This window comes from Mobula hypostoma, chromosome 1 (assembly GCF_963921235.1).
Source record: "Mobula hypostoma chromosome 1, sMobHyp1.1, whole genome shotgun sequence".
Lineage (NCBI taxonomy): Eukaryota > Metazoa > Chordata > Chondrichthyes > Myliobatiformes > Myliobatidae > Mobula > Mobula hypostoma.
The window spans coordinates 4,274,477-4,301,325 of NC_086097.1; the positions used below are offsets into that span (position 1 = coordinate 4,274,477).

General features: G+C 42.6%; 1 protein-coding gene across 3 annotated transcripts in view; it reads left to right on the forward strand.

The window, feature by feature from the left end:
- Positions 1-26,849, forward strand: part of ppp4r4 (protein phosphatase 4, regulatory subunit 4) — a 287,977-nt gene that overhangs the window by 252,171 nt on the left and 8,957 nt on the right. For 2 of the 3 annotated variants that reach the window (XM_063043393.1, XM_063043412.1), the window contains exons 20-24: positions 4,436-4,487; positions 12,904-13,009; positions 13,772-13,836; positions 14,293-14,425; positions 16,321-26,731. In XM_063043393.1, the coding sequence (XP_062899463.1) occupies positions 4,436-4,487; positions 12,904-13,009; positions 13,772-13,836; positions 14,293-14,425; positions 16,321-16,345 (381 nt within the window). In that variant the 3' untranslated portion in view covers positions 16,346-26,731. Of the gene's footprint in view, positions 1-4,435; positions 4,488-12,903; positions 13,010-13,771; positions 13,837-14,292; positions 14,426-16,320; positions 26,732-26,849 lie in introns of those variants that run through there. The other variant, XM_063043403.1, reaches the window with a different exon arrangement.

Below are 26,849 nucleotides of genomic sequence, written 5' to 3' on the forward strand. Positions count from 1 at the left end.
TTTTATATATTTGAAAAAGCTTTTTATATCCACCTTGACATTGTTTGCTAGCTTGCTTTCATATTTCATCTTTTCCCTCCTAATGATACTTTTAGTTGCTTTCTGTAGGTTTTTAAAAGCTTCTCAACCCTCTATCTTCCTGCTAATTTTTGCTTTGTTGTATGCCCTCTCTTTTGCTTTAGCATTAGCTTTGACTTCCCTTGTTAGCCACAGTTGTATAATTTTGCCATTTGAGTATTTCGTGGTTTTAGGAATGCACCTATCCTGCACCTTACTCATTTTTCCCAGAAACACATGCTAATGCCACTCTGCTGCCGCCCTTGCTAGCAGCTACTTCCAATTTACTTTGGCCAAACCCTCTATCATTACACTATAATTTCCTTTACTCCACTGAAATACTGCTGAGTCAGACTTTACTTTCTCCCTATCAAATTTCAAGTTGAACTCAATCCTATTGTTATCACTGCCTCCCAAGGATGAAACTCCCTTATCGTCTCTGGTTCATTACATAACACCCAATCCAATATAGCTGATCCTCTAGTAGGCTCAACAGCAAGCTGCTCTACAAACCATCTTTCTTGTAGGCATTCAACACATTCACTGTCTTGAGATCCATTAGCAACCTGATTTTCCCAATCTACCCGCATGTTAAAATTTCTCATGACTATCATAACATTGCCTCTTTGACACACCTTTTCTATTTCCTGTTATATCCTGTAGTCCACAACCCTGCTGCTCCTTGTATATAACTGCCACCATGGTCCTTTTACCCTTACAACACGCTGGAGGAACTCAGCAGGTCGGGCAGCATCCGTGGAAATGATGAGTTGATGTTTCAAGCCGGAACCCTTCGTCAGGACTGTAGAGGGAAGGGGCAGAGGCCCTATAAAGAAGGTGGGGGGAGGGTGGGAAGGAGAAGGCTGGTAGGTTCCAGGTGAAAAACCAGTAAGGGGAAAGATAAAAGGGTGGGGGAGGGAAGCAGGGAGATGATAGGCAGGAAAGGTGAAGAAGGAATAGGGAAAAACACAATGGGTAGTAGAAGGAGGCGGAACCATGAGGGAGGTGATAGGCAGCTGGGGGAGGGGCAGAGTGAAATAGGGATAGAGGAAGGGAGGGGGAGGGAATTACCGGAAGTTGGAGAATTCGATGTTCATACCAAGGGGCTGTTGACTACCTGGACGGTATATGAGGTGTTGCTCTTCCAACCTGAGTTTAGCCTATCACCTCCCTGCTTCCCCTGCCCCACCCCTTTATCTTTCCCCTTACCGGTTTTTCACCTGGAACCCACCAACCTTCTCCTTCCCACCCTCCCCCCACCTTCCCTCTACAGTCCTGATGAAGGGTTCCGGCCCGAAACGTCGACTGATCGTTTCCACGGATGCTGCCCGACCTGCTGAGTTCCTCCAGCGTGTTGTGAGTGTTGCTTTGATCCCAGCATCTGCAGAGTATTTTGTGTTCCTTTTACCCTTGCAGTTTGTTAACATGGCACAGGTAGCTATCCAGAAATTATTATCCTGAGGTCCTGCTTCTTAGCTTTCTGCTTAGCTGTCTAAATTTTCTTTTCAGGACCTCTCTGCTTTTCCCTCTTATGTCATTGGTACCATTATGTGCTAAGACATCTGGTTGCTCCCCCTTCCCACCAAAATGCTGTGGATATGACCAGCGATGTCCTTTACTGTGCACCTAGGAGGCAAAATACCATCTGGGTGTCCCATTCATATCCATAGAATCTCCTGTCTGTTCCTCTGACTATTGAGTCGCCTATCACTACCGTTTTCCTCTTCCCCCTCTTCCTTTCCGGACCACAAACCTGTGCTCAGTGCCAGTAACCTGGTCTCCATGACATTCCCCTGGGCAGTCATCCACCACACAGTATCCATAACGGTATATTTATTATTGAGGGAATGGCCACAGGGTGCTCAGTGCTAATTGCCTATTCACCATCCTACTTCTTCTTCTGACACACACCCAGCTACCCGCCTCCTGCAACTTAGGGGTGACTACTTCCCTGTAACTCTGATCAATGATCTCTTTACTCTTCCGTGCATGCCAAAGGTCATCCAGTTGCTGCTCCAGGTCCCTAATACGGTCTTCAAGGAGCTGCAACTGGATGCATTTCATACAGATGTAGTTCCTTGGGACACACAGGGTCTCCCAGGACTCCAATATCCGATGTGAAGAACACACAATGGCCATTTAAACTATAAGTACCCCTAACCCAGTAAGAAATAAGGGAAACTTATCAGAAACTTATCCGGACAATTTACCCAGAGCTAATGCTTCTTTCGAGCTGATGACTCCTTTGAGCCAAAGCCTGCCACTCTCACCATTGGCCCACTCCAACAATGGCCGCTCTGCTTGTCTCCTCTGTACTTTTATTTATTCCTCTCTATGCTGCCCCCACCACTGACTGGGATGCTGGAATGACACCGAACAGCTGCGAGCTCTCCTTTTAAACGAGTACCACTTCCTTCTAGAGGGTTGGGAAGCTTTTAAGAGTACTACCTCTTCTCTGTGCTGCTCTCGCTACTGATTGGGACATTGAAATGATACCGAATACTCGCAAAGCTCTCCTTTTAAACAAGCACTGATATATATGGAATATTATTTTTTTTATTTATGAGACTTTTGAGTTGTGTTTTTGAATATTCCAAGGCTTTACAGCCCAATATTTGGGTTAAGTAGAGATTGGTGAACTGGATTGTTTGATTACTTTTGAGGTGAGGGAATAGTTGGGTGAAACATTTTTGCAAAGTTATAAAATTATACAGCACAGAAACAGGTTATTTGGCCTAACTCATTCTTTCTGATCAAGCTGGTCCCATTTGCCTGCATTTGGCCCTTATCTCTCTCAACCTTTTACATCCATGTGCCTGTTAAAATGTCTTTTAAACATCATATTCAAATCCACCTCTACAGCTTCTTCTTGGCAGCTGGTTCTATATATCCACAACCCTTTGCACTTGTCCAAGTTAAATTTCCATCTGCTAATCCTAGGTCCACTTCCCATTTCATCTAGATCCTGTTGTAATCATAAATAACCACCTCTACTGTCCAATACATGACTAATTTTGGTGTCCTCGCAATGTTCCTAACCAAGTTAATAACTTTGTCATCCAAACAACAATGGGCCTGAGGCATTCCCCTGGTCACAGGCCTCCAATTTGAATGACAACTCTCCACAATCAACCTTCTTCTGTTCCACCAATCCAGTGGATCCACCAATCCCTGGATCCCAGGCAACCTAACCTTCCAGGCCAACCTAACATAGAAGCTCTTGTTAAAGGCTTGCTGAAGTTTGAATCTTTTGTCAGACTTCTTAATGGTTTTTTTCATAAATTCTGGTTCAATTTTGTTTCAGAATGTTGTTGTTGTTTGCTTCAATTAGTTGCTTGCTTTTATTTTTTCTTGTGCAACAAATGTTGCTGTTTTATTTTTATTTTTTGCTTTAATTTGGTTCTTTCGGGTTTCTTGCTTTGTGGCTACCTATGAGCAAGCAAATCTCAAGGTTGTATAATTTATACATTCGTTGATAATAAATGAATCTTGAATCTTCTATGCAACACACACAAAATTTAATTTCCTGTAAATGCCTACAAGTAAATAAATCGCAAGGTAGTATTTGGTGATATATATGTACTTTGATAATAAATTTACTTTGAACTTTGAATAGACAACCTATGCTGCCATGCTCTCATCAGTCATTTTAGTTAGCTTTTTATTGATCCCATGACAAAATTATTTTTCCCCTGTGCTTCATATTCTTATTTGCAAAGGTTTTCTGCATCCTGTCCTTGCATTAACAAGGCTCTCTGTTGTTCGGAGTTAACCATGGGTCTTGTGTCGTAGCTGTCTTTGTGATAGGTAAGTCAGGGCAGTGGGAGATATGAAGAGCAAATTGTTGCCTTGCTGCAGGCTCCCCCCTCTCCTCACAGCTGATGGATCCAAAAGAAGAGCTGAAACCAGTACAGTTTGGCACCAGCTGTGTTGCAGGAGTTGCCAGTGTCAGTGTTGACCTCAATGTTGGACTGCCTTTGGGACACCAGCTCCAGTTTTTTCCGACGTGGTTTACTCCCGAAGCCTTTCCATGAGTGGGCATAGCGGTAAGGTAGCAGAGGTTTGAGATTAGAGTTTTTCTTCGCCTAGATGAGCTACCAACCATGTCTGATGAGCCCCATCTGCTCAAAGCTGCTGGTTTTAAGGTGCCAGTAACCTGCTTTTGCCCCTCCTCCTGTCTGTAGAAACAGTTCAGCCGGGCCGAGTAGCTAAGCCACACAGGACTCGGTTGTCAGAGGCTATTTGAGGCGCATGCCATTGGGAGCATTTAATAGCCAGTGGGAGCTTATCCCCAGCAACTGCCCTGGCTATGACAATCTTAAGGGACCTTTGCATTATCATTACTTAATAAAAAGCAGTCCAATATTTTGCTCAACAGGAAGACATGGAAAAGCGAATAGAAAACAAGGCAGTGAATGAAAAGAAATTAGGTGAGTTTGCTTTTGTTCTCATTTGATAACTGTTAAGCACATAATATTTTCCTGCAATTTAGTTATTTTTGAAAGCAAATTTTATCACTATTTGAATACAAATAAATGACAATTTTCCAAAAGATGTTGTTGATAGTTGTATACGAACTTCACCTCTTCGTGACACCCACCCTATAAAATTAATTGGGGTGACTGCGGAAGTAAACTAAAGCAGGCATCAATCTTTTTTGAGAGTAAATGGAATTCAAAAATTTGCAAATACAGGAAATCTGAAATAAAAGCAGAAAATACTAGAAACGTTCAACATATCAGACAGCATCCCAGCCCCTCCCACTCTGCTCTATCTCTCCTTGTCCATACTGCTTTCCACGAACACCTCCCCCCATGATATTGCAAAAAAAAAACAACTCTGCTATATCCAAACTGGTAGCATGTGTTAAACACAAGAGATTCTGCAGATACGAGGAATTCTGCAGATGCTGGAAATTCAAGCAACACACATCAAAGTTGCTGGTGAATGCAGCAGACCAGGCAGCATCTCTAGGAAGAGGTACAGTCGACGTTTCAGGCCGAGACCCTTCGTTGGGATTAACTGAAGGAAGAGCTAGTAAGAGATTTGAAAGTGGGAGAGGGAGGGGGAGATCCAAAATGATAGGAGAAGACAGGAGGGGGAGGGATGGAGCCAAGAGCTGGACAGGTGATTGGCAAAAGGGATATGAGAGGATCATGGAAGAGGAGGTCTGGGGAGAAAGGTGGGGGAGGGGGGGAACCCAGAGGATGGGCAAGGAGTATAGTCAGAGGGACAGAGGGAGAAAAAGGAGAGAGAGAGAGAGAGAAAGAATGTGTGTATATAAATAAATAACGGATGGGGTACGAGGGGGAGGTGGGGCATTAGAGGAAGTTTGAGAAGTCAATGTTCATGCCATCAGGTTGGAGGCTACCCAGACGGAATACAAGGTGTTGTTCCTCCAACCTGAGTGTGGCTTCATCTTTACAGTAAAGGAGGCCATGGATAGACCTGCAGATGTTGGAAATTCTGAGTAATGCACACAAGATGCTGCAGGAACTCAGCAGGTCAGCAGTACCTATGGAAATGAATAAACAGTCCAAGTTTCAGATTAAGTCCTGATGAAGGATGTCAGCCTGAAACATTGACTGCTTATTCATTTCCATAGATGCTGCCTAATGTGTTACTCCTCCAGCATTTGTGTGTGTTGCTGTGGATTTCCAGCATCTGCAGACTTTCGCATCATGTTTAGTACTCTTTCTGAGTAAGTGTGACCCAAGAATATAATGCTTTAATGTAATAGAAATGACTGAAGCAGTCGGGATCAAACTTCTTACTTGAATCAATCATGTGTAAAATGGAATCTATTCCATGGTGTATTTTCCTTAGTGGAATTCCTTTTCTATTCTGCAGCTATTAATTAATATTAAGGAGATTTCAGAGTAATGAATGCACATTTAATAATGCCTTGCTTTCCGAGATGATATTATTGTTCAATGTTAAGTGATACAGACAGCAGAAGAACAAATTTACCATACTGGTTTTCCACTTTACAACTACCCACATTAATAATGAGGCCTCTGTCAGTAAGGATCGACCATGGATGTTGCTCCCCAGCTGCCTAAATACGGAAGCCAGGACAGTATGATGAAGAGACCAGGGGGATGGGACCAGGACAGTATGATGAAGAGACCAGGGGGATGGGACCAGGACAGTATGATGAAGAGATCGGGGGGATGGGACCAGGACAATATGATGAAGACACTAGGGGGATGGTACCAGGACAGTTTGATGAAGAGACCAGGGGATGGGACCAGGACAGTATGATAAAGAGACCAGGGGGATGGGACCAGACAGTATGATGAAGACATCAGGGGGATGGGACCAGGACAGTATGATGAAGAGACCAGGGGGATGAGACCAGGACAGTATGATGAAGAGACCAGGGGGATGGGACCTGGACAGTATGATGAAAAGACCAGGAGGATGGGACCAGGACAGTATGATGAAGAGACCGGGGGGATGGGACCAGGACAGTATGATGAAGAGGCCAGAGGGATGGGACCAGGGCAGTATGATGAAGAGACCGGGGTGATGGGACCACAACAGTATGATGAAGAGGCCAGAGGGATGGGACCAGGACAGTATGATGAAGAGTTCAGGGGGGATGGGATCAGGACATTACGATGAAGAGACCAGGGGGGTGGGACCAGGACAGTATGATGAAGAGACCAGGGGGATGAGACCAGGACAGTATGATGAAAAGACCAGGAGGATGGGACCAGGACAGTATGATGAAGAGACCAGGGGGATGGGACCAGGACAGTATGATGAAGAGACCAGGGGGATGGGACCAGGACAGTATGATGAAGAGACCAGGGGGATGAGACCAGGACAGTATGATGAAGAGTTCAGGGGGGATGGGACCAGGACAGTGTGATGAAAAGACCAGGAGAATGGGACCAGGACAGTATGATGAAGAGACCGGCGGGATGGGACCAGGACAGTATGATGAAGAGGCCAGAGGGATGGGACCAGGACAGTATGATGAAGAGACCAGGGGGATGGGACCAGGACAGTATGATGAAGAGGCCAGAGGGATGGGACCAGGACAGGATGATGAAGAGTTCAGGGGGGATGGGATCAGGACATTACGATGAAGAGACCAGGGGGGTGGGACCAGGACAGTATGATGAAGAGACCAGGGGGATGGGACCAGGACAGTATGATGAAGAGACCAGGGGGTTGGGACCAGGACAGTATGATGAAGAGACCAGGGGTATGAGACCAGGACAGTATGATAAAGAGACCAGGGGGATGGGACCAGGACAGTATGATGAAAAGACCAGGAGGATGGGACGAGGACAGTATGATGAAGAGACCAGGGGGGTGGGACCAGGACAGGATGATGAAGAGTTCAGGGGGGATGGGATCAGCACATTACGATGAAGAGACCAGGGGGGTGGGACCAGGACAGGATGATGAAGAGACAAGGAGGATGGGACCAGGACAGTATGATAAAGAGACCGGGGGGATGGGACCAGGACAGTATGATGAAGAGTTCAGGGGGGATGGGACCAGGACAGTATGATGAAGAGGCCAGAGGGATGGGACCAGGACAGTATGATGAAGAGTTCAGGGGGGATGGGATCAGGACATTACGATGAAGAGACCAGGGGGGTGGGACCAGGACAGTATGATGAAGAGACCAGGGGGATGAGACCAGGACAGTATGATGAAAAGACCAGGAGGATGGGACCAGGACAGTATGATGAAGAGACCAGGGGGATGGGACCAGGACAGTATGATGAAGAGACCAGGGGGATGGGACCAGGACAGTATGATGAAGAGACCAGGGGGATGAGACCAGGACAGTATGATGAAGAGACCGAGGGGATGGGACCAGGACAGTGTGATGAAAAGACCAGGAGGATGGGACCAGGACAGTATGATGAAGAGACTGGGGGGATGGGACCAGGACAGTATGATGAAGAGGCCAGAGGGATGGGACCAGGACAGTATGATGAAGAGACTGGGGGGATGGGACCAGGACAGTATGATGAAGAAACCAGGGGGATGAGACCAGGACAGTATGATGAAGAGACCAGGAGGATGGGACCAGGACAGTATGATGAAAAGACCAGGAGGATGGGACCAGGACAGTATGATGAAGAGACCAGGGGGATGGGACCAGGACAGTATGATGAAGAGACCAGGGGGATGGGACCAGGACAGTATGATGAAGAGACCAGGGGGATGAGACCAGGACAGTATGATGAAGAGACCGAGGGGATGGGACCAGGACAGTGTGATGAAAAGACCAGGAGGATGGGACCAGGACAGTATGATGAAGAGACTGGGGGGATGGGACCAGGACAGTATGATGAAGAGGCCAGAGGGATGGGACCAGGACAGTATGATGAAGAGACTGGGGGGATGGGACCAGGACAGTATGATGAAGAAACCAGGGGGATGAGACCAGGACAGTATGATGAAGAGACCAGGAGGATGGGACCAGGACAGTATGATGAAAAGACCAGGAGGATGGGACAAGGACAGTATGATGAAGAGACCAGGGGGATGGGACCAGGACAGGATGATGAAGAGTTCAGGGGGGATGGGATCAGGACATTACGATGAAGAGACCTGGGGGATGGGACCAGACAGTATGATGAAGAGACCAGGGGGATGGGACAAGGACAGTATGATGAAGAGACCGGGGGGATGGGACCAGGACAGTATGATGAAGAGACCAGGGGGATGGGACCAGGACAGTATGATGAAGAGACCGGGAGGATGGGACCAGGACAGTATGATGAAGAGACCAGGGGGATGGGACCAGGACAGTATGATGAAGAGACCGGGGGGATGGGACCAGGACAGTATGATGAAGAGACCAGGGGGATGGGACCAGGTCAGTATGATGAAGAGACTGGGGAGATGGGACCAGGACAGTATGATGAAGAGACCAGGGGGATGGGACCAGGACAGTATGATGAAGAGACTGGGGGGATGGGACCAGGACAGTATGATGAAGAGACCAGGGGGATGTGACCAGGACAGTATGATGAAGAGACAGGGGGATGGGACCAGGACAGTTTGATGAAGAAACCGGGGGGATGGGACCAGGGCAGTATGATGAAGAGCCCAGGAGGATGGGACCAGGACAGTATGATGAAGAGACCAGGAGGATGGGACCAGGACAGTATAATGAACAGACCAGGAGAATGGGACCAGGACAGTATGATGAAGAGGCCAGGGGGATGGGACCAGGACAGTATGATGAAAAGACCAGGAGGATGGGACAAGGACAGTATGATGAAGAGACCAGGGGGATGGGACCAGGACAGGATGATGAAGAGTTCAGGGGGGATGGGATCAGGACATTACGATGAAGAGACCAGGGGGATGGGACCAGGACAGTATGATGAAGAGACCAGGGGGATGGGACCAGACAGTATGATGAAGAGACCAGGGGGATGGGACCAGGACAGTATGATGAAGAGACCGGGGGATGGGACCAGGACAGTATGATGAAGAGACCAGGGGGATGGGACCAGGACAGTATGATGAAGAGACTGGGAGGATGGGACCAGGACAGTATGATGAAGAGACCAGGGGGATGGGACCAGGACAGTATGATGAAGAGACCGGGGGGGATGGGACCAGGACAGTATGATGAAGAGACCAGGGGGATGGGACCAGGACAGTATGATGAAGAGACTGGGGAGATGGGACCAGGACAGTATGATGAAGAGACCAGGGGGATGGGACCAGGACAGTATGATGAAGAGACAGGGGGATGGGACCAGGACAGTATGATGAAGAGACCAGGGGGATGGGACCAGGACAGTATGATGAAGAGACTGGGGAGATGGGACCAGGACAGTATGATGAAGAGACCAGGAGGATGGGACCAGGACAGTTTGATGAAGAGACCGGGGGGATGGGACCAGGTCAGTATGATGAAGAGACCAGGGGGATGGGACCAGGACAGTATGATGAAGAGACCAGGAGGATGGGACCAGGACAGTATGATGAAGAGACCAGGAGGATGGGACCAGGACAGTATAATGAACAGACCAGGAGGATGGGACCAGGACAGTATGATGAAGAGACCAGGGGAGTGGGACCAGGACAGTATGATGAAGAGACCAGGGGGATGGGACCAGGACAGTATGATGAAGAGACCAGGAGGATGGGACCAGGACAGTATGATGAAGAGACCGGGGGGATGGGACCAGGACAGTATAATGAAGAGACCGGGGGGATGGGACCAGGACAGTATGATGAAGAGTTCAGGGGGGATGGGACCAGGACAGTATGATGAAGAGACCAGGGTGATGGGACCAGGACAGTATGATGAAGATGTCAGGAGGATGAGACCAGGACAGTATGATGACGAGACCAGGGGGATGGGACCAGGACAGGATGATGAAGAGACTGGGGGGATGGGACCAGGACAGTATGATGAAGAGACCAGGGTGATGGGACCAGGACAGTATGATGAAGAGGTCAGGAGGATGAGACCAGGACAGTATGATGACGAGACCAGGGGGATGGGACCAGGACAGGATGATGAAGAGACCGGGGGGATGGGACCAGGACAGTACGATGAAGAGACCGGGGGGGATGGGACCAGGACAGTATGATGAAGAGTTCAGGGAGGATGGGACCAGGACAGTATGATGAAGAGACCAGGGGGATGGGACCAGGACAGTATGATGAAGAGACCAGGGGGATGGGACCAGGATAGTATGATGAAGAGGTCAGGAGGATGGGACCAGGACAGTACGATGAAGAGATTAGGAGGATGGGACCAGGACAGTATGATGAAGAGACCAGGGGGGATGGGACCAGGACAGTATGATGAAGACACCAGGGGGATGGGACCAGACAGCATGATGAAGAGACCAGGGGGGATGGGACCAGGACAGTATGATGAAGACCCGGGGGGGGATGGGACCGCACAAGATGATGAAGAGACCAGGATAGTATGATGAAGAGACCGGGGGGATGGGACCAGGACAGGATGATGAAGAGATCAGTGTGGATGGTGTTGAAGAGACCAGGGGATGGGACCAGGAGAGTAAGATGAAGAGACCAGGGGATGGGACCATGGTAGTCTGGATTTTAAGAAGGCATCTGACAAGCTGCTACACATAAGGCTGCATAACAAGCTATGAGCCTATGGTATTACAGGAAAGATTCTAGCATGGATAAAACAGAGGCTAATTGGTAGGAGGCAAAGAATAAAGGGAGCCTTTTCTGGTTGGTTGCTGGTAACTAGTGGTGTTCCACAGGGGTCTGTGTTAGGACCGATTTGTTTTACGTTATATGTCAATGATTTCCATGATGGAATTGATGACATTGTTGCAAAGTCTGCAGCCGTTATGAATATAGGTGGAGGGGAAGGTAGTTTTGAGGAAATAGAGAGGCTACTGAAGGACTTGGACAGATCAGGAGAATGGGCAAAGAAATGGCAGATGGAATGCAGTGCTGGGATGTACATGGTCATGCAGTTCGATAGAAGAAAGGTTTCTAGCATGGATAAAGCAGTGGCTGATTGGCAGGAGGCAAGGAGTGGGAATAAAGGGAGCCTTTTCTGTCTGTCTGCCCGTGACTAATGGTGTTCCACAGGGATCTGTGTTGAGACCGATTCTTTTTACATTATATGTCAATGATTTGGATGATAGAATTGATCGGTTGATTGCAAGGTTTGCAGTCAACATGAAAATAGGTGGAGGAGCAAGTAGTTTTGAGGAAGTAGAGAGGCTACAGAAGGACTTAGATAGATTAGGAGCATGGGCAAAGAAATGGCAGATGGAATACAGTTCCAGGAAGTCTATGGTCATGCACTTTCGTAGAAGAAATGAAAGGGTTGACTATTTTCTATTTGGAGAGAAAATGCAAAAAAAACGATGTGCAAAGGGACTTGGGAGTCATTGTGCAGGGTTATCTAAATGTTAATTTACAGATTGAGTCAGTGGCAGGAAGGCAAATGCAATGTTAACATTCATTTCAAGAGGAGTAGAATATAAAAACAATGATGTAATGTTGAGCCTTTATAAATCACTGATGAGGCCTTACTTGGAGTATTGTTAGCAGTTTTGGGCCCTTATCTTAGAAAGGATGTGTTGAAACTGGAGAGGGTTCAAAGAAGGTTCAGAGAAATGATTCTAGGATTGAATGGCTTGTTTTATGAAGAGCATTTGATGACTCTGGGCAACTGTATTTTCTGGAATTCAGAAGAATGAGGGGTGACCTTATTGAAACCTATCAATAGTGAAAGGCCCTGATAGAGTAGATGTGGAGAGGAGTCTATGTTATATTGACTGTCCTGTTGTACATACTATTTATTACAAATTATTATAAATTGCACATTGCACATTTAGATGGAGAAGTAACATAAAGATTTTTACTTCTCATGTATATGAAGGATGTAAGTAATAAAGTCATTTCAATTCAATTCAGGATGTTTCCTATGGTGGGAGAGTCTAAGACCAGAGGACACAGTCCCTGAATAGAGGGGCATCTTTTTAGAACAGAGAAGAGGAGGAATTTCTTTAACCAGAGGGTGGTGAATCTGTGGAATTCATTGCCACAGACAGCTATGGAAGCCAAGTCTTTATGTATATTTAAAGTAGAGGTTGATAGATTCTTGATCGGTCAGGACATGAAGTGATACGGGATGAAGGCAGGAGATTGGGGCTGAGAGGAAAATTGGATCAGCCATATTGAAATGGCAGAGCAGACTCAATCGACAAAATGGCCTAATTCTGCTCCTATATCTTATGGTCTTATTTCAATTAGCTGTATTCTCAAATATTCTGTGAGCTGTTTCTATTGCTGCCTTATATTTCATCTTCCATTATTAAAATCAAATACTTATTTTTTTTTTTAACTTAGTTTCATCTCTTAGCAAGGATGGGAAGAAGAAGAATAAGTTAGCCCGTAGTCGTTCGCTTGGTGCTCGAGTGGCACCTCCGAAGCTAATCTCTGATAAGGCCACAATGTAAGTAAGATGGTAGGAGTAAAATATCTTAAAATTGAGGAAGCTAGAAACCCCAAATCATTCATTCTTTTTGTAATTTTCCATCTTCACATGTCTTATTCAAAGTGATGCTAAGTTCATTTGACAAAAATCTGATCTCTTAACCTTACCAAAATCATCCTTCATCTCCAGAGTAAAAATTCTATTCTATAGGGGGAGAAAAACACGGTTTAATCTTTACTGATGTGAAAATAAATACTTTGAATTCACATTTGCTTCGGAGCCATCAAAATCAATGATAGTTTTATTATAATTTCTGCTAATTGTTTTAGAACTTTAATCAGGTTATTAACACAGTCCTTGGCTTAGCATTCACTCATTGTTGCCATCCGAGATGCCTTACTCTGTTGGTGATATCACCAAATTAAAAAAAACTAATACAATTGCATGCTGCAACTAATACAGGATATAATTGCCGTGTACTCTTTATGCAGATATGCAGCATTGTAATCATTTTCACGTGCACCAGAATTTGCATGTGCATGAATCAAGGTCAAAACACAGGCATGCATTCCAAAGTATTCTTTTGTGAGCTGATGAATTTAAATGTTAGGCTCACAATTAACTTGTCCAGAGCTTTAATTATACTGTAATAGACCAGAATTTACAGGAATGTCCATTTCATTTTTTTTAGTAAGTTCTGACCCATTTGTATATCTGTTGAATTATTTTTGGCTACTGAAATAAATCTCAATTGCAACATTTGTAACGTTTGTTTTTCAGGAAGTTCACTGCAATATCTAACTCTCAAATTGCTCCAACTGCAAAAAATGCCCTGCTGTCATTTGGTAAGAAATCTGCATATGTACAACATGTTTGAGCAGCATTGTAGCACTCAATGTTACTTACGTACTTAAGCCCATCACCCCTACTAGGGCATAGCCTGCCAGAGTCCTGTGTCCTGGGCCAGTCTTCCACATTGTCCCAAGTGTAGCCTATCTTCTTGGTGTCCTTCCTCTCCCAGGGATGAGGTCTTTGGCGTTTTTGTACTCTGGGTTTTTAATGGAATGGGGTTGCTAGCCCTATTCCTTTCACAGCCGGGTTCGGTGGAGTTGTAACATTCTATATACTATTAAAAAATTGAATATTTTCACATTTTTGTGCCAAAATGACAATAAAAATTTCTGCAAAGATCAAACCTGCAAACAAATTTTATAGATTGCTAAGTTGCATTAATATTGTGTCAAAGAAATAGCCATCAAAGAAACTTATTTAACAATATGTGGTTTTGTGTTTTAATTTAGATTCAACATCTCAGAGTCATTCAACTTCCGCTGGGCTTTCCCATCTGCCATCTTGTTCGCGTTTTTATTCACCTAATTCCAATGAGCAAAAACCAAATGGAAGCAAAGATACCCTTCCAAAAAAGTTTAACTTGTAAGTCTGTGTGTCCAAGTTTGTTACTGTGTTCATAGAGAAACCAATTTCAATATCAAGATGATGATGCCTGTTTACTCCCTCGAGTAACACACACAAAATGCCAGAGGAACTCAGCAGGTTACAGGAGAGGACGAAATAGTTGACGTTTTGGGTCGAGTCCCTTCATCAGGACTGGAAAGGAAGGGGGAAGAAGCCAAAGTAAGAAGGTGGGGGTGGGGAAGGAGTCCAAGGTCGAAGCTGATAGGTGGAGCCAGGTGTGTAGGGTATGCTTTACCTATGCTGTATACTACATGCATTTTGAACTATATCTTATTAACTTACTTATGGTAACATTTTGGTTTACGTGATGGGTGTGATGTGGGTGAAAGATGGTCTGGATGAACATTGTTTTATTTGGTTGTGTATATGTACAGTCAGATAGCAATAAACGTGAAATTAGAGAGGGATAGAGTACGATGTCGGGAGGTGACAGGTGGAACAGGTAAAGGGCTGAAGAAGATGGAATACTCTTTTTCCCCATTTTCCCAAAAGCATCATATCTTCACTAAGTGGTTCCAGAGCTGCAGTTATTTTGTTTTCTCTCATTCTCAAAGTAGTTATTCTTTGCGCAAGCAAGTGATTGATTGTGTCATTGACTCAGTCATTCTACACTATATCTACATATTTTATTGTTAAGCAAAGTTTATTATCTGGAAAGGGAATTAAGGCTTTTGTGTTCCCTTACCCTTCACATAGACAGAGTCAAAAATGGGCAGACACAGCTGCAATAGTAGAGCAGAGACCAGTTGCTGGCCAGGAATCAAATTTGGGTTTGATTAAGCCAGGCATTTTTCCATTCCATTTCCTCAGTGCACACCTGCGGCAGAGTATGATTTCCACTCACTTGCATGTCCCAATTTTATTTCTAATTCAGGGTCATTTCACATAGTGAATGTGGTCTTCCAAACTCTGTCAATGAGTTACACTATCATGGGGTCAGAACCAAAGATGATTATCGGACCGTCATCACATTTTGTATCTCTTTTTACCTTTTCACCCTGGTATCCTGCTGTTCTCTGAATGCTGATTACCAGTACTTTGAAAGCAACCCACTGTTAAGTATTTTCAAAATCAGATTTAATATTACTGGCATATGTTGTGAACTTCGTTGTTTTGCGGCAGTAGTACAGTGCAATACATAATAATAAAAAACTGTGAATTACAATAAGAAACATATATAAATTAAATAAGTAGCCCCAAAAAGAGAGCAACTAATATTGAGGTATTGTACATGGGTTCATTGTTCATTCAAAAATCTGATGGTGGAGGGGAAGAAGCTGATCCTGAAATGTTGAGTGTGTGTCTTGACACTCCTGCATCTCCTCCTTGAGGATAGCAATGAGAAGGGGGCGTGTACTGGTTGTGAGTGTCCCTAATGATGGATGCTGCCTTTTCGAGGCATCAGGTTTTGAAAATATCCTCAATGCTGGGGAGGCTAGTGTCATTGATGGAGCTGGCTAAATTTACAACTTTTTGCAACTTAATCCGATCCTGTGTATTGTCCCTCCATACCAGATGGAGATGCATCCAATTAGAATGCTCTCTATGGTTTTGAGCAATTGTATGGACCAATCCACAGGAAATAATAGGGAGATGAGCTTTATCCATAGTGCATCTCTAGCTGTTTTCCATTCCAACTCTGCTGAATATTCTATTGTGAAATGGAAATCCAAGGTTGGTATCAATATGGATTAATAACATTTTAGCCAATCTATTTATCACCTTGGATACACTGTGATTCCCAGTTTTATGCAGATATGAAGAAACCCTCATGTGGATAAGAGGGTTTTAATTTCAAGAAAGTATTGAATAAGATACATTGTGTCTTATTAAACATACATTTTTTCTTCAAGGAAAAGCAGAAAATCAAACCCTTAATGGAAGAAATGTTACATTCCATGATCAAACATTTAATGACGTGCATCAGTGACTTCCTTAAAGGCAAGTTTCAGTGACTGTTTGCTGATTTTGCAAGCTGTGAGGAAATACTGTAGTTTTCTGACTGATTTTGAAGAAGATTCATTCCAAATTGAAGGCTGTATTTGCGTCTCTACAGAAGTAACTTATTCTTACTTTATTGTCCATGACTTGCTCTTTGAATATTTTTGTTTATCCTTGTTTACTACACAGTGTTGAAAATTCATTAAAAAGTATTACCTAACTTTCACAACCACCATTATAGATAGGAATAAAGAAATAAAAACAATATATGATTTATGTCTCAATGCTTTGTTTTCAATTTTTCTGTTTGCAAGGCATGTAAAGGGTAAGTGAACATGATGTATCCTCGGGTACTCCCAAACCTGTTAGAAATGTGCATCACAACCAGCCATGGTAATTTCAAATACCAGAAAACATTTACTTTTGAATGATAAGTGGAAATTTCAACTTCTCCCTTTGAAAAAATTAAAAGGAACCTATATGCAAGTTGAATGATTTCAAATGTGATCCCAAACTAGCTAATTAGTTCAACTAATAGAGTTGTAATAAACAGATGAGCTATGTAGTAAACTTTCAAGAGCTTAAATTCTCGGCAAATCTTAGTTCACTGTGGAAGTTGCTCCACACAGCTTAATCTGCCTCACCTTCAGTGATGAATTTGCTAAACTGAGCTTCGCTTCAGGTGAGTAAATTGTGAGTTCAGAGCCTTTTCCAAAGAGGCATGTCTGCCTAATGTATTGATTTTACTTGCTTCTTAAATAGAATGTAGTTAGTCTTGGGGCAAATGAAGAGATTTTTGGAGCAGTCTTTTGGACTCCTGACTAAATAAACCCAGTTTACACACAAAGGAAGTAATGAAAATCTGCTGTGTATAGTATAGGGAAATCACCTTTCAAATAAATAGGTATCAAAAATTGAAAGAGTATTCCTGAAAATATGGAAGGTAGTTTGCTTAAGTTAGTAATGAGATAATTCTGGCACACAATTTATGTGCCCCATTGACTTGTGACTTGTACATTTCGGATCAGAATCTCTGGAGTGGAGGTTATTATTCTGTCTCAGAAGGGTATGCTATTTTTAGCATATCTTGGCAAAGTCTAATGTAATGAATTCACCACACTGGTATTACTGACTCAGTTCAGAAAAATCTGGATTGTATTTCAGCCGACGTACCATTATGGATGCCAACTGAAGATGAGGTAGACCTTTCCCCATGGAGCTGAATTTACTTTTGCTAGCACTGGCTGGCAATTGTTGCAGCATTTTGCTCTGTTCCTGTTAGTGTGATGAAAATATTAGCGTGTTGCCCTTACTGACAGTGGTTTATCATGCCAGCATTAAGTGACTTATGACTTTTCAGGTAATTCAAGAAACCTGTAAAAGTCATTTTGTGTTGATTTTACAATAGTGCAATTAGTGCTAGCTGTTAAAAACTGAATGTAACAACTTACCTGTAAATGTTAAGTGTTTTTCTTTGTGTTATTCTGAAGGGTAAAAGATGTTTTAATGAAGCTTAGCACACAGTGCAAAAGTTGTCTACACCACATGACTACGCAAAATATCAGTATTAGCAGTTGTTGGCCTGCGTTACTAATATAGTTTGAGGCACTGTATGTGCATTTCATAAGGTCTGTCTTTTCATGTTGCAACCTGATGACAGTTTGAAATAATATTTGGTAACCAGAGATTTGTAATAAATTTTTAGTATTGAATTTAATTTCTCATTGTAAAATGTATAGGATACAGTATATTTTATTTTTCCCACTAATTTTGAGATCCCAATTTTATTCTGATCTAATATTTGATTCAAAACCCTATTGTACCTTTTTCCATTCTTAAGACTAAGTCAGACTTCTGCAAGGTTATCCTATCATTTTGCCATATATTGTAAATAACAGTGTATAATCACAAGAGTTACATTGTAAGCATGTAAAAGAAATGCAGATAGCTTTTCATAAAAGTGAAAACTATTTAAATTTTTATTTTCTTTTGCATGTCATGATATTTAAAGCATATTTTGCATATATTTCTTTCACATGCCTACTGCTGCAGGAATATATATAAACAGTGTTATGAAGTCCATGTGCAAACTGGTGTAAATATGGCCTTAATCAGATTGAGCTATGCAGTCCAAAAAATCTGGCTTTATGAAAATCTTTAAATAGGTGTTGTCACCTTCAATTCTGTTACAATTGTATGTTACATATTTTAAAATAAATTCTGAACTCCAAATAGAAACTCAACATGCTCTTGTTGTTCATTATTTATGAAACCTGCAAGTAATCACTGCACTTTAATGCATTTTTTTTGTTTCCTCGTGTAACGATAAAGAAATTCTCCACTGTGGTTGACTGTTGAATGATAGCTTCTGATGCTAATTAACGGAAGGAGGGCTGACTAGAATGAAGAGATTGTCAGAATGAGATCTAGAGTTGTCTGACAACTTAAATTAAGCAAATTCGAATAATACGCTATATGGCTATTTGAAACCCCAGTGGTTTTGTATCTGATCCTCATGATCCCTGAATGTGCTGGGGCCCTGTTTCCATGTTTCCTTGAGATTTACTGAGCTTACTGAAATGTACTATCCTACTATATGACATTAAAAATTGAATCAGAATTGTGATGGAGTCAAGGCCCCTCTGTTGGTTGGAGTTGACCATGGATGTTGTGTCTCAGCTATTTACATGATATGCAAGCCAGGGCAGTACAATATGGAGAGCAAGTTGTTGCCCATGCAGCAAGCTCTCCCTCTCCACACAGCTGATGAACCCAAAGGAATGACAGAGATTGATGCATTTAGATACCAGCAACATCACAGGAGTTGCCAGTCAGCATTGAACTAATGCCTTAGGGACTCCAGTGCTGGATTTCCCCTCGTGGTTTACTCCCAAAGCCTTCCCCATGAGTGGTTATAGCTGCAAGGCAGCAGAGGTTTGGGATCAGGAGCTGCCAAACGTGATTGATAAACCCCATCTGCTCAAAGCGACTGATTTTAAGGCACCGGTAACCTGTCTTTGCCCCTTCTCCTGTCAGTAGAAACAGTTCTGCTGGGCTGAATAGGTAAGCCTCATGTGAAGGCCAGGAACTGGACTTAGTTGTCAGAGGCTATTTGAGATGCACGCAATTGGGAGCAAGTGGGAGCTTGACCCCACTAACCCTGCCCCCCTCTTCCCGTGGCTATGGAACCTTAAGGAAACCATGTTGGAGTATGAATAGAAAATCAACCAATAATCCCTAAAATTTGATAGCCCAACACCACCGAAGTCCCGATTAATTGATTTTTACTGTTATTGGTTCTCAGTTCTCAGCTGAATACTAGATAGAACAATGTGAAACTCTGATGAACAATTTCACGTCGAGATGGAGGACAGGGATCTCATTATCTGAATTGTGATGCAACTGCACATCTATGCAAGAGTGGCTACTTATCAGAATCAGAATCAGGTTTAATGTTACTGGCATATATTGTGAAATTTGTTGTTTTGTGCAGCAGTACAGTGCAATACATAATGAATAAAACATGAATTACAGTAGGTATATATAAAATAGTTAAAATTAAATAAGAAGTGCAAAATAGAAATAAAGAAAATAGTGAGGTAGTCTTCATGGGTTCAATGCCCATCCTGAAATTGTCTGGCAGAGGGGAAGAAGCTGTTCCTGAATCATTCAGTGTGTATCTTCAGGCTCCTGTAGCACCTTCCTGATGGTAGCAATGAGAACATTGAGATTCTCCCTTTGTTTTTGTTGTAGACATGCTTCTTCTTTAACTGAGAAGCCACAATTATTTCTCTCCAGCTGAAGGTAGGGCAGGGATGTTGTCTACCTGGGCTTTAGCAAGGACTTGTACAAGGCCCTGCGTGGCAAGCTGGTCTGAAAGGTCGGTCTCATGAGAGAGCAAGTTAGGTGGCTTCAAAATCGGATCCGAGGTAGGAAGCAGAGGGTGGTGTCTGAAGGTTCTTCTCTGAATGGAGGCCAGTGACTGGTGGTGTGCCACTGGGGTCAGTGTTGGGACCCTTGTTAGTTATATAAATTATTTAGATGCAAATACACAGGTTTGATTGGTAGGTGTATGGTTGATACAAAAGTAGGTGTTGTCGACAGTGAAGAAGGTTATCATAGATTAAAGGAGGATCTTTATCAGTTAGGGAACCAGACTGAGGAGTAGCAACCATAAGACTTATATGGGGCAATATGGTAGCATCGTGGTTAGCACAACACTTTCCTGTACCAGCGAGCGTGGTTCAATTCCTGCCGCTCTCTGTAAGGGGTTTGTATATTCTGCCTGTGATTAGATGGGTGTCCTCCAGGTGCTCTGGTTTCCTCCCACAGACCAAGGAAGTACCGGCTAGTAGGTTAATTGGTGATTGTTCATCGTCCCATGATTAGGCCACCATTAAATTGGGGGTTGCTGAGCAGTGCAGCTTGAAGGGCCAGAAGAGCCTGTCTCACGCTGTATCTTAATAAATAAATAAATGAATAAAACAATAAATGGTAGGGCACTAGTACAGAGAGACGTTAAAGTTCATTGAAAGAGACATTACAGGTAGACAGCATGATGACAAAGGTATTTAGGAACAATGGTCTTCATCAGATCGGGCATTGAGTATCGGAGTAGGGACATCGTATTGCTATTGTATCAGTCATTAGTGAGGCCACATGTATAATTTTGGTCATCCTATTGTAGGAAAGACAGTTTTAAACTGCAAAAGTTCTACGAGTCTGTGGTGGCCAGTGCTATCATGTTTGCTGTTGTGTGTTGGGGCAGCAGGCTGAGGGTAACAGACCCCAACAGAATCAACAAACTCATTCGTAAGGCCAGTGATGTTGTGGGGATGGAACTGGACTCTCTCACGGTGGTGTCTGAAAAGAGGATGCTGTCCAAGTTGCATGCCATCTTGGACAATGTCTCCCATCCACTACATAATGTACTGGGTGGGCACAGGAGTACGTTCAGCCAGAGACTCATTCCACCGAGATGTAGCACAGAGCGTCATAGGAAGTCATTCCTGCCTGTGGCCATCAAACTTTACAACTCCTCCCTTGGAGGGTCAGACACCCTGAGCCAATAGGCTGGTCCTGGACTTATTTCATAATTTACTGGCATAATTTAGATACTACTATTTAACTATTTTATGGTTTTATTACTATTTATTATTTATGGTGCAACTGTAACAAAAACCAATTTCCCCTGGGATCAATAAAGTATGACTATGACTATGACAAATAGTGCAGAAATGATCCACAGGGACGTTCTCTGGACTTGAAGACCTGAGTTACTGTAGAAGGAGAGGTTGGCCAGGCTAGGTGTTTATTCCTTGGAATGTAAGCGAATCAGCAGTGACCTTATTCTTCTTCTTAAGCCAATCACCCCCACTTGGGGAATTGTGAGCAGCTTTGGGCCCTTATCTAAGAAAGGATGTACTGGCATTGGAGAGGGTCCAGAGGAGGTTTGTGAGAATGATCCCAGGAATGACAGAGTTAATGTTTGAGAAGCACTTGATGGCTCTGGACCTAAACTCACTGGAGTTTAGAAGAATGAGGCCTAAATGAAATTCATCAGATATTTGAATGTCTAGATTGACTGGATGTGGAGATGATGTTTCCTATAATGGGGAGACTAGGACTAGAGATAACAGCTTCAAAATAGGAGAATTTCCCTTTGGATCAGAGATGAAGAAGAATTTCTTTCACCAGAAGATGAGGAATTGGTGGAATTCATTGCCACAGACTGCTGTGGAGGCCAAATCATTAGGTATATTTAAAGCGGAGATTGATAGGTTCTTGATTAGTAAGGGTATCAAGATTATGGGGAGAAGGCAGGAGAATGAGGTTGAGGGGGATGATAAATCTGCCATGGAATCATGGAGTGGACTCGATGGGCTGAATGGCCTAATTTTGCTTCTAGGTCTTATGGTTAATTAGTCAGAAACTGACATTTGAGCTTACTGCCACAGTGCCTACACTAGAAATATTACAAGTCTCCAATCTCTGGATGAAGAATAGATTGTAATTGCAAATGAAAATCAATAACAAATAACATACATCAAAGTTGCTGGTGAACGCAGCAGGCCAGGCAGCATCTATAGGAAGAGGCGCAGTCGACGTTTCAGGCCGAGACCCTTCGTCAGGACTAACTGAAGGAAGAGTGAGTAAGGGATTTGAAAGCTGGAGGTGATCTGTTTGATGCCAATAGTAACTTTATTAGTTGTCCAATCACAAACAAGAGAAAATTTGCAGATGCTGGAAATCTGAGCAACACACACAAAATGCTGGAGGAACTCAGCAGCCCAGGCAGCATCTAGGAAAAGAGTATAGTTGACATTTTGGGCCAAAACCTCAACTGTACCCTTTTCCTAGATGCTGCCTGGCCTGCTGAGTTCCTCCAGCAATTTGTGTGTGCTGCGCTTCAGTTGTTGTGTTTACAGTCTTACTCCAACACTAAAATCAAATACCTTGGAATAAATTTATACCTTACATAAGGAAATTTTCTTCAAAATTATTTATTGATTCTCATTCTTTAGACAAATCTACCATATCTTGTAGAGCAACTTGATACAGACAGTAGCTATATATTGATCCATAAGCACTTTAATAGTGAAGAAATTCTTGCCTATCTGTACAACTTGCAGAGGGTAAGCATTCCAGGCAGTCATTTGGAAGTGTATAACCTCCTACCACTAGGTGAATTGTTGTACTGGCCAGAAAAACAGGAGCGGCAGGAATCCAATTAGCTCCTCAAGCAGCCTGCTCCACAGAATCGATAAGATCCTGGCTGATCCAAATTTAACCTCAGCTTCCCTTATCTCTAAAAAATCTTCAAGCTGATCCAAACGTAGACTCAGCTTCCTGTATCTCTAAAATCATAGATGATCCAGACGTAACCTCAACATTCCTTACCTCTAAAATCATAGCCAAACATAGCCTTTGCTTCCTTTATCTTTCTTTATCCTGAGTCCCACACCCATAATATGTAAACTTTTCAGCTTTAGGGAAATGGGTCGTAACTAAAAAAACAGCCAGCATCAATGTGATGAATTCAACTTCAGAGTATAAAAATGACATTTGAGAAAAGATGATTTTATTTCAAGTATTAAAAAAATTGTACAACTGTTTTTGATCTTGTAAAAATGTTTGAGACTTTATGTTAATTGGGCTCGAATAAACCAATCCCATTACAACCTAAACTGAAGCCGTTCCTATTCAGAACCATTGTATATAATTCTGATTGGCAACTATTCGTTTATATTCGTGAACTCTTTACTAGAATTTCATAGAAGTTAGAACACAGAAACAAGCTATTTCAGTTCAATCTAAGAATCCATGCTTTTTTCTCACTAATACCATCATGAAGGAGGTACAAGAGCCTCAGGACTCACCAGGCTCAGAAACAGTTATCACCCCTTATCCATCAGGCTCTTGAACCAGAGAAGATAACTTCACTGAACTTCACTTGCCCCATCATTTAACTTTTCTACCACAAACTGAACCCACCAGAAACTATGGAGTCACTTTTAAAGACTCTTCATTTCATGTTCTCAATATTTATTGCTTTCTTATTATTTGTTTTAAATATATTTTTTCAGCTCAAGCTGGTAAAACCTGAGGTATGGGTATAGGCAAGTACACTCATTTCTCAATTGCTAGGAACTTCCAGACTATTCTAGTGGCTTTTTGAAGATTAGCATAAATATTGCTGTGTAGCCCTAATTGTTTATTGCTATTGAGAAGTGCCTTTGGGATGATATCACTTGTGGAAATTACTATTGAGACAATGTATACCCTGTTCATGTTCCATAGTCCTTCAATTTCCTCATTTAATTCAGCATATTTCTAGTGTTTTCACTTACTGATTTCTATATGTTATGTATGTTTGGAATAGCTATATCTACTCAATAAGTTCTTTTTGCTTATTTATCTTGTATTATTATATATCCAGATGGGTATTATGGATTGTCCTATCTGTAATTATTATAATATTGTTATTATTATTATTTTCTTCTGTTCTTGCAAATTTATTGTCTTTTGCATATTGGTTGTTTGTCCTGTTGGGCATTGTTTTTCACTGATTTTATTGTGTTTCTTGTATTTACTGTGAATCTCCACAAGAAAATGAATCTCAGGGTTGTTCTGTATATGGTGACATATATGTACTTTGATAATAAATTTACTTGGAACCTTGAATCTAGGCTCTCTTCTCTATAGTAATCCTTTCACATTCTCCAATATAAACTTAATAAAACTGAATCTGTACTTAAAAGGTAGATAAAGTTAGTAGTAAGTATTAAAGAGATTGCTAAATCTGGATTATTTGGCATTGGATGTTCCATATAACATGCTGTTTGCACAATAAATTTCTGTACTTTTATTAGAATGAAAAGGAGACAAACTTCCTTCATGCTTCTGGAAATGTATATCAATAACTTAGAAAATCATGGTGATGTTGTGAGGCAGGATTAATCTGCCATTTTGACAAGGAAAGTTGTAAAAACAATTAGCTTGTCAATGGCAGGGTATCTGATCATGTACTCATGATACACAAACAGAGGAACTCAATGAGTCAGTCTGCATCTGTGGACGCAATAGGATAGGCATAGAATATAGAACAGTAGAGCACAAGAACAAGGCCTTCGGTCCACAATGTTGTGCTGAACCAGATAAATTAGTAATCAAATGGCCAATTGAACCAATCCTCTCTGCCTACACAATGTCCATATCCTTCCATTTTCTTCACATACATGTGTCTATCTAAATGTCTCTTAAAAGTCCCTACTGTGTCTGCCTCTACCACCACTCCAGGCAGCACATTCTAGACACCTACACTCTCTGTGTAAAGAAAACTTGCCTGTCACATCTCCTTTGAAATGACCCCCTCTCACCTTAAAGGCATGCCCTCTGGTATTAGACATTTGGACTCCGGGAAAAAAAAAGATGCTGTCTGTCTACTCTGTCTGTGCCTCTCGCAGTCTTATTAACCACTATCAGTTCTCCCCTCAGCCTGTGCTGCTCCAGAGAAAACATCCCAAGCTTGTCCAATATGGGCATGCCCTCTAATCCAGGCAACATCCTGGTAGATGAGTTAGTTAACATTTTGCACAGAAATCTTACATCTTGCTCTAAAGCAGAGTCTTGGCTCAATGTGTTCACTATCACTTTGCTTTACAGATGCTGCTTGATCTTCTGTGTTCCTCCAGCAGATTGGTTTTGCCCCATATTATAATATCTGCAATCTCTTGTGTATGTGTTCATGGTAGTTGAGTAAAACTCTGATTTCACACACTTTACAATGATGCCCAGTGCTAAGTACGGACATAGCTATCAGTGACATCATGGCAAAGGTACGGTACCTCCCATGAACCCATACACAATGAACGTGAAAGATGTGATAGTATTAGAGTCATAGAAAAGTACAGCACAGAAACTGGCCCTTTGGTCCATCTAGTCCATGCCAAACCATTTAAGCTGCCTACACCCATCGACCTGCACCCGGGCCATAGCCATCCGTAGCTCCACCATCCATGTATGTGTCCAAACTTCTACGTTTTCCAAATGTTCAAAGAAGGGGTGTCCTAAATATCATTTGTGCAGCAAACTTTCTGCAGCGGAGTTGTGGATCTGGAGAAGAGTAAGTAGGAAGATAATAGATTTGGATGTTTCCCTGGATCACAATTAGTCACAATTTGAGAAGGAAGCAGAAATCGCAGAACTGGGAGTGTTATCAATACTGCTGGATTAGTGTGAACCATAAAGTTCATGGGAACAGGAAAGTAGCAAATGATTTTGCATTGAAACCAGCCATGCCAAAGATCAGCTTGTAGATGCGTGTGTGTGTGTGTGTGTGTGTGTGTGTGTGTGTGTGTGTGTGTGTGAGAGAGAGAGAGAGAGAGAGGGAGTTTTGCTTCCTTCATTTTTAACAACTGATCTGACATTTTGTTTGTTAAATTTGTGCCAGGAATAGATGCAGTGCAAACTCACCTCACTTGTTTTCCTATTTACTTGTCCATTGAAATCCTTGGGAATTCTTCATGGTGTGTATCCCATACAACTGATGCCTTTTGGAGGCCTTTGCAACCTCACAGACTTTCTTTGCAATCTTCAGGTCTTTGTATATTGATCCACCAACCAATGAAACTGTTTGCAAAAATGTGACTTTATATTACATAGAAGAAATACAGTATATAGACTTGTACAGCATTGTAGATGGATATTTTAATAATGCTTTTCAACCTGATTTGCAATGATAGTTTATTTTATTTATTTAGAGATACAGTATGGACCAGGCCCTTCTGGCCCAACAAGCTGCATCACCCAGGAACTCTTGATTTAATACTTGCCTAATCACAGGACAATTGACAATGTCCAATTCACTTACTAGCTGGTACATCTTTGGATTTTGGGAGGAAATTGGATCACCCAGAGGAAACCCACACATTCCATGTGA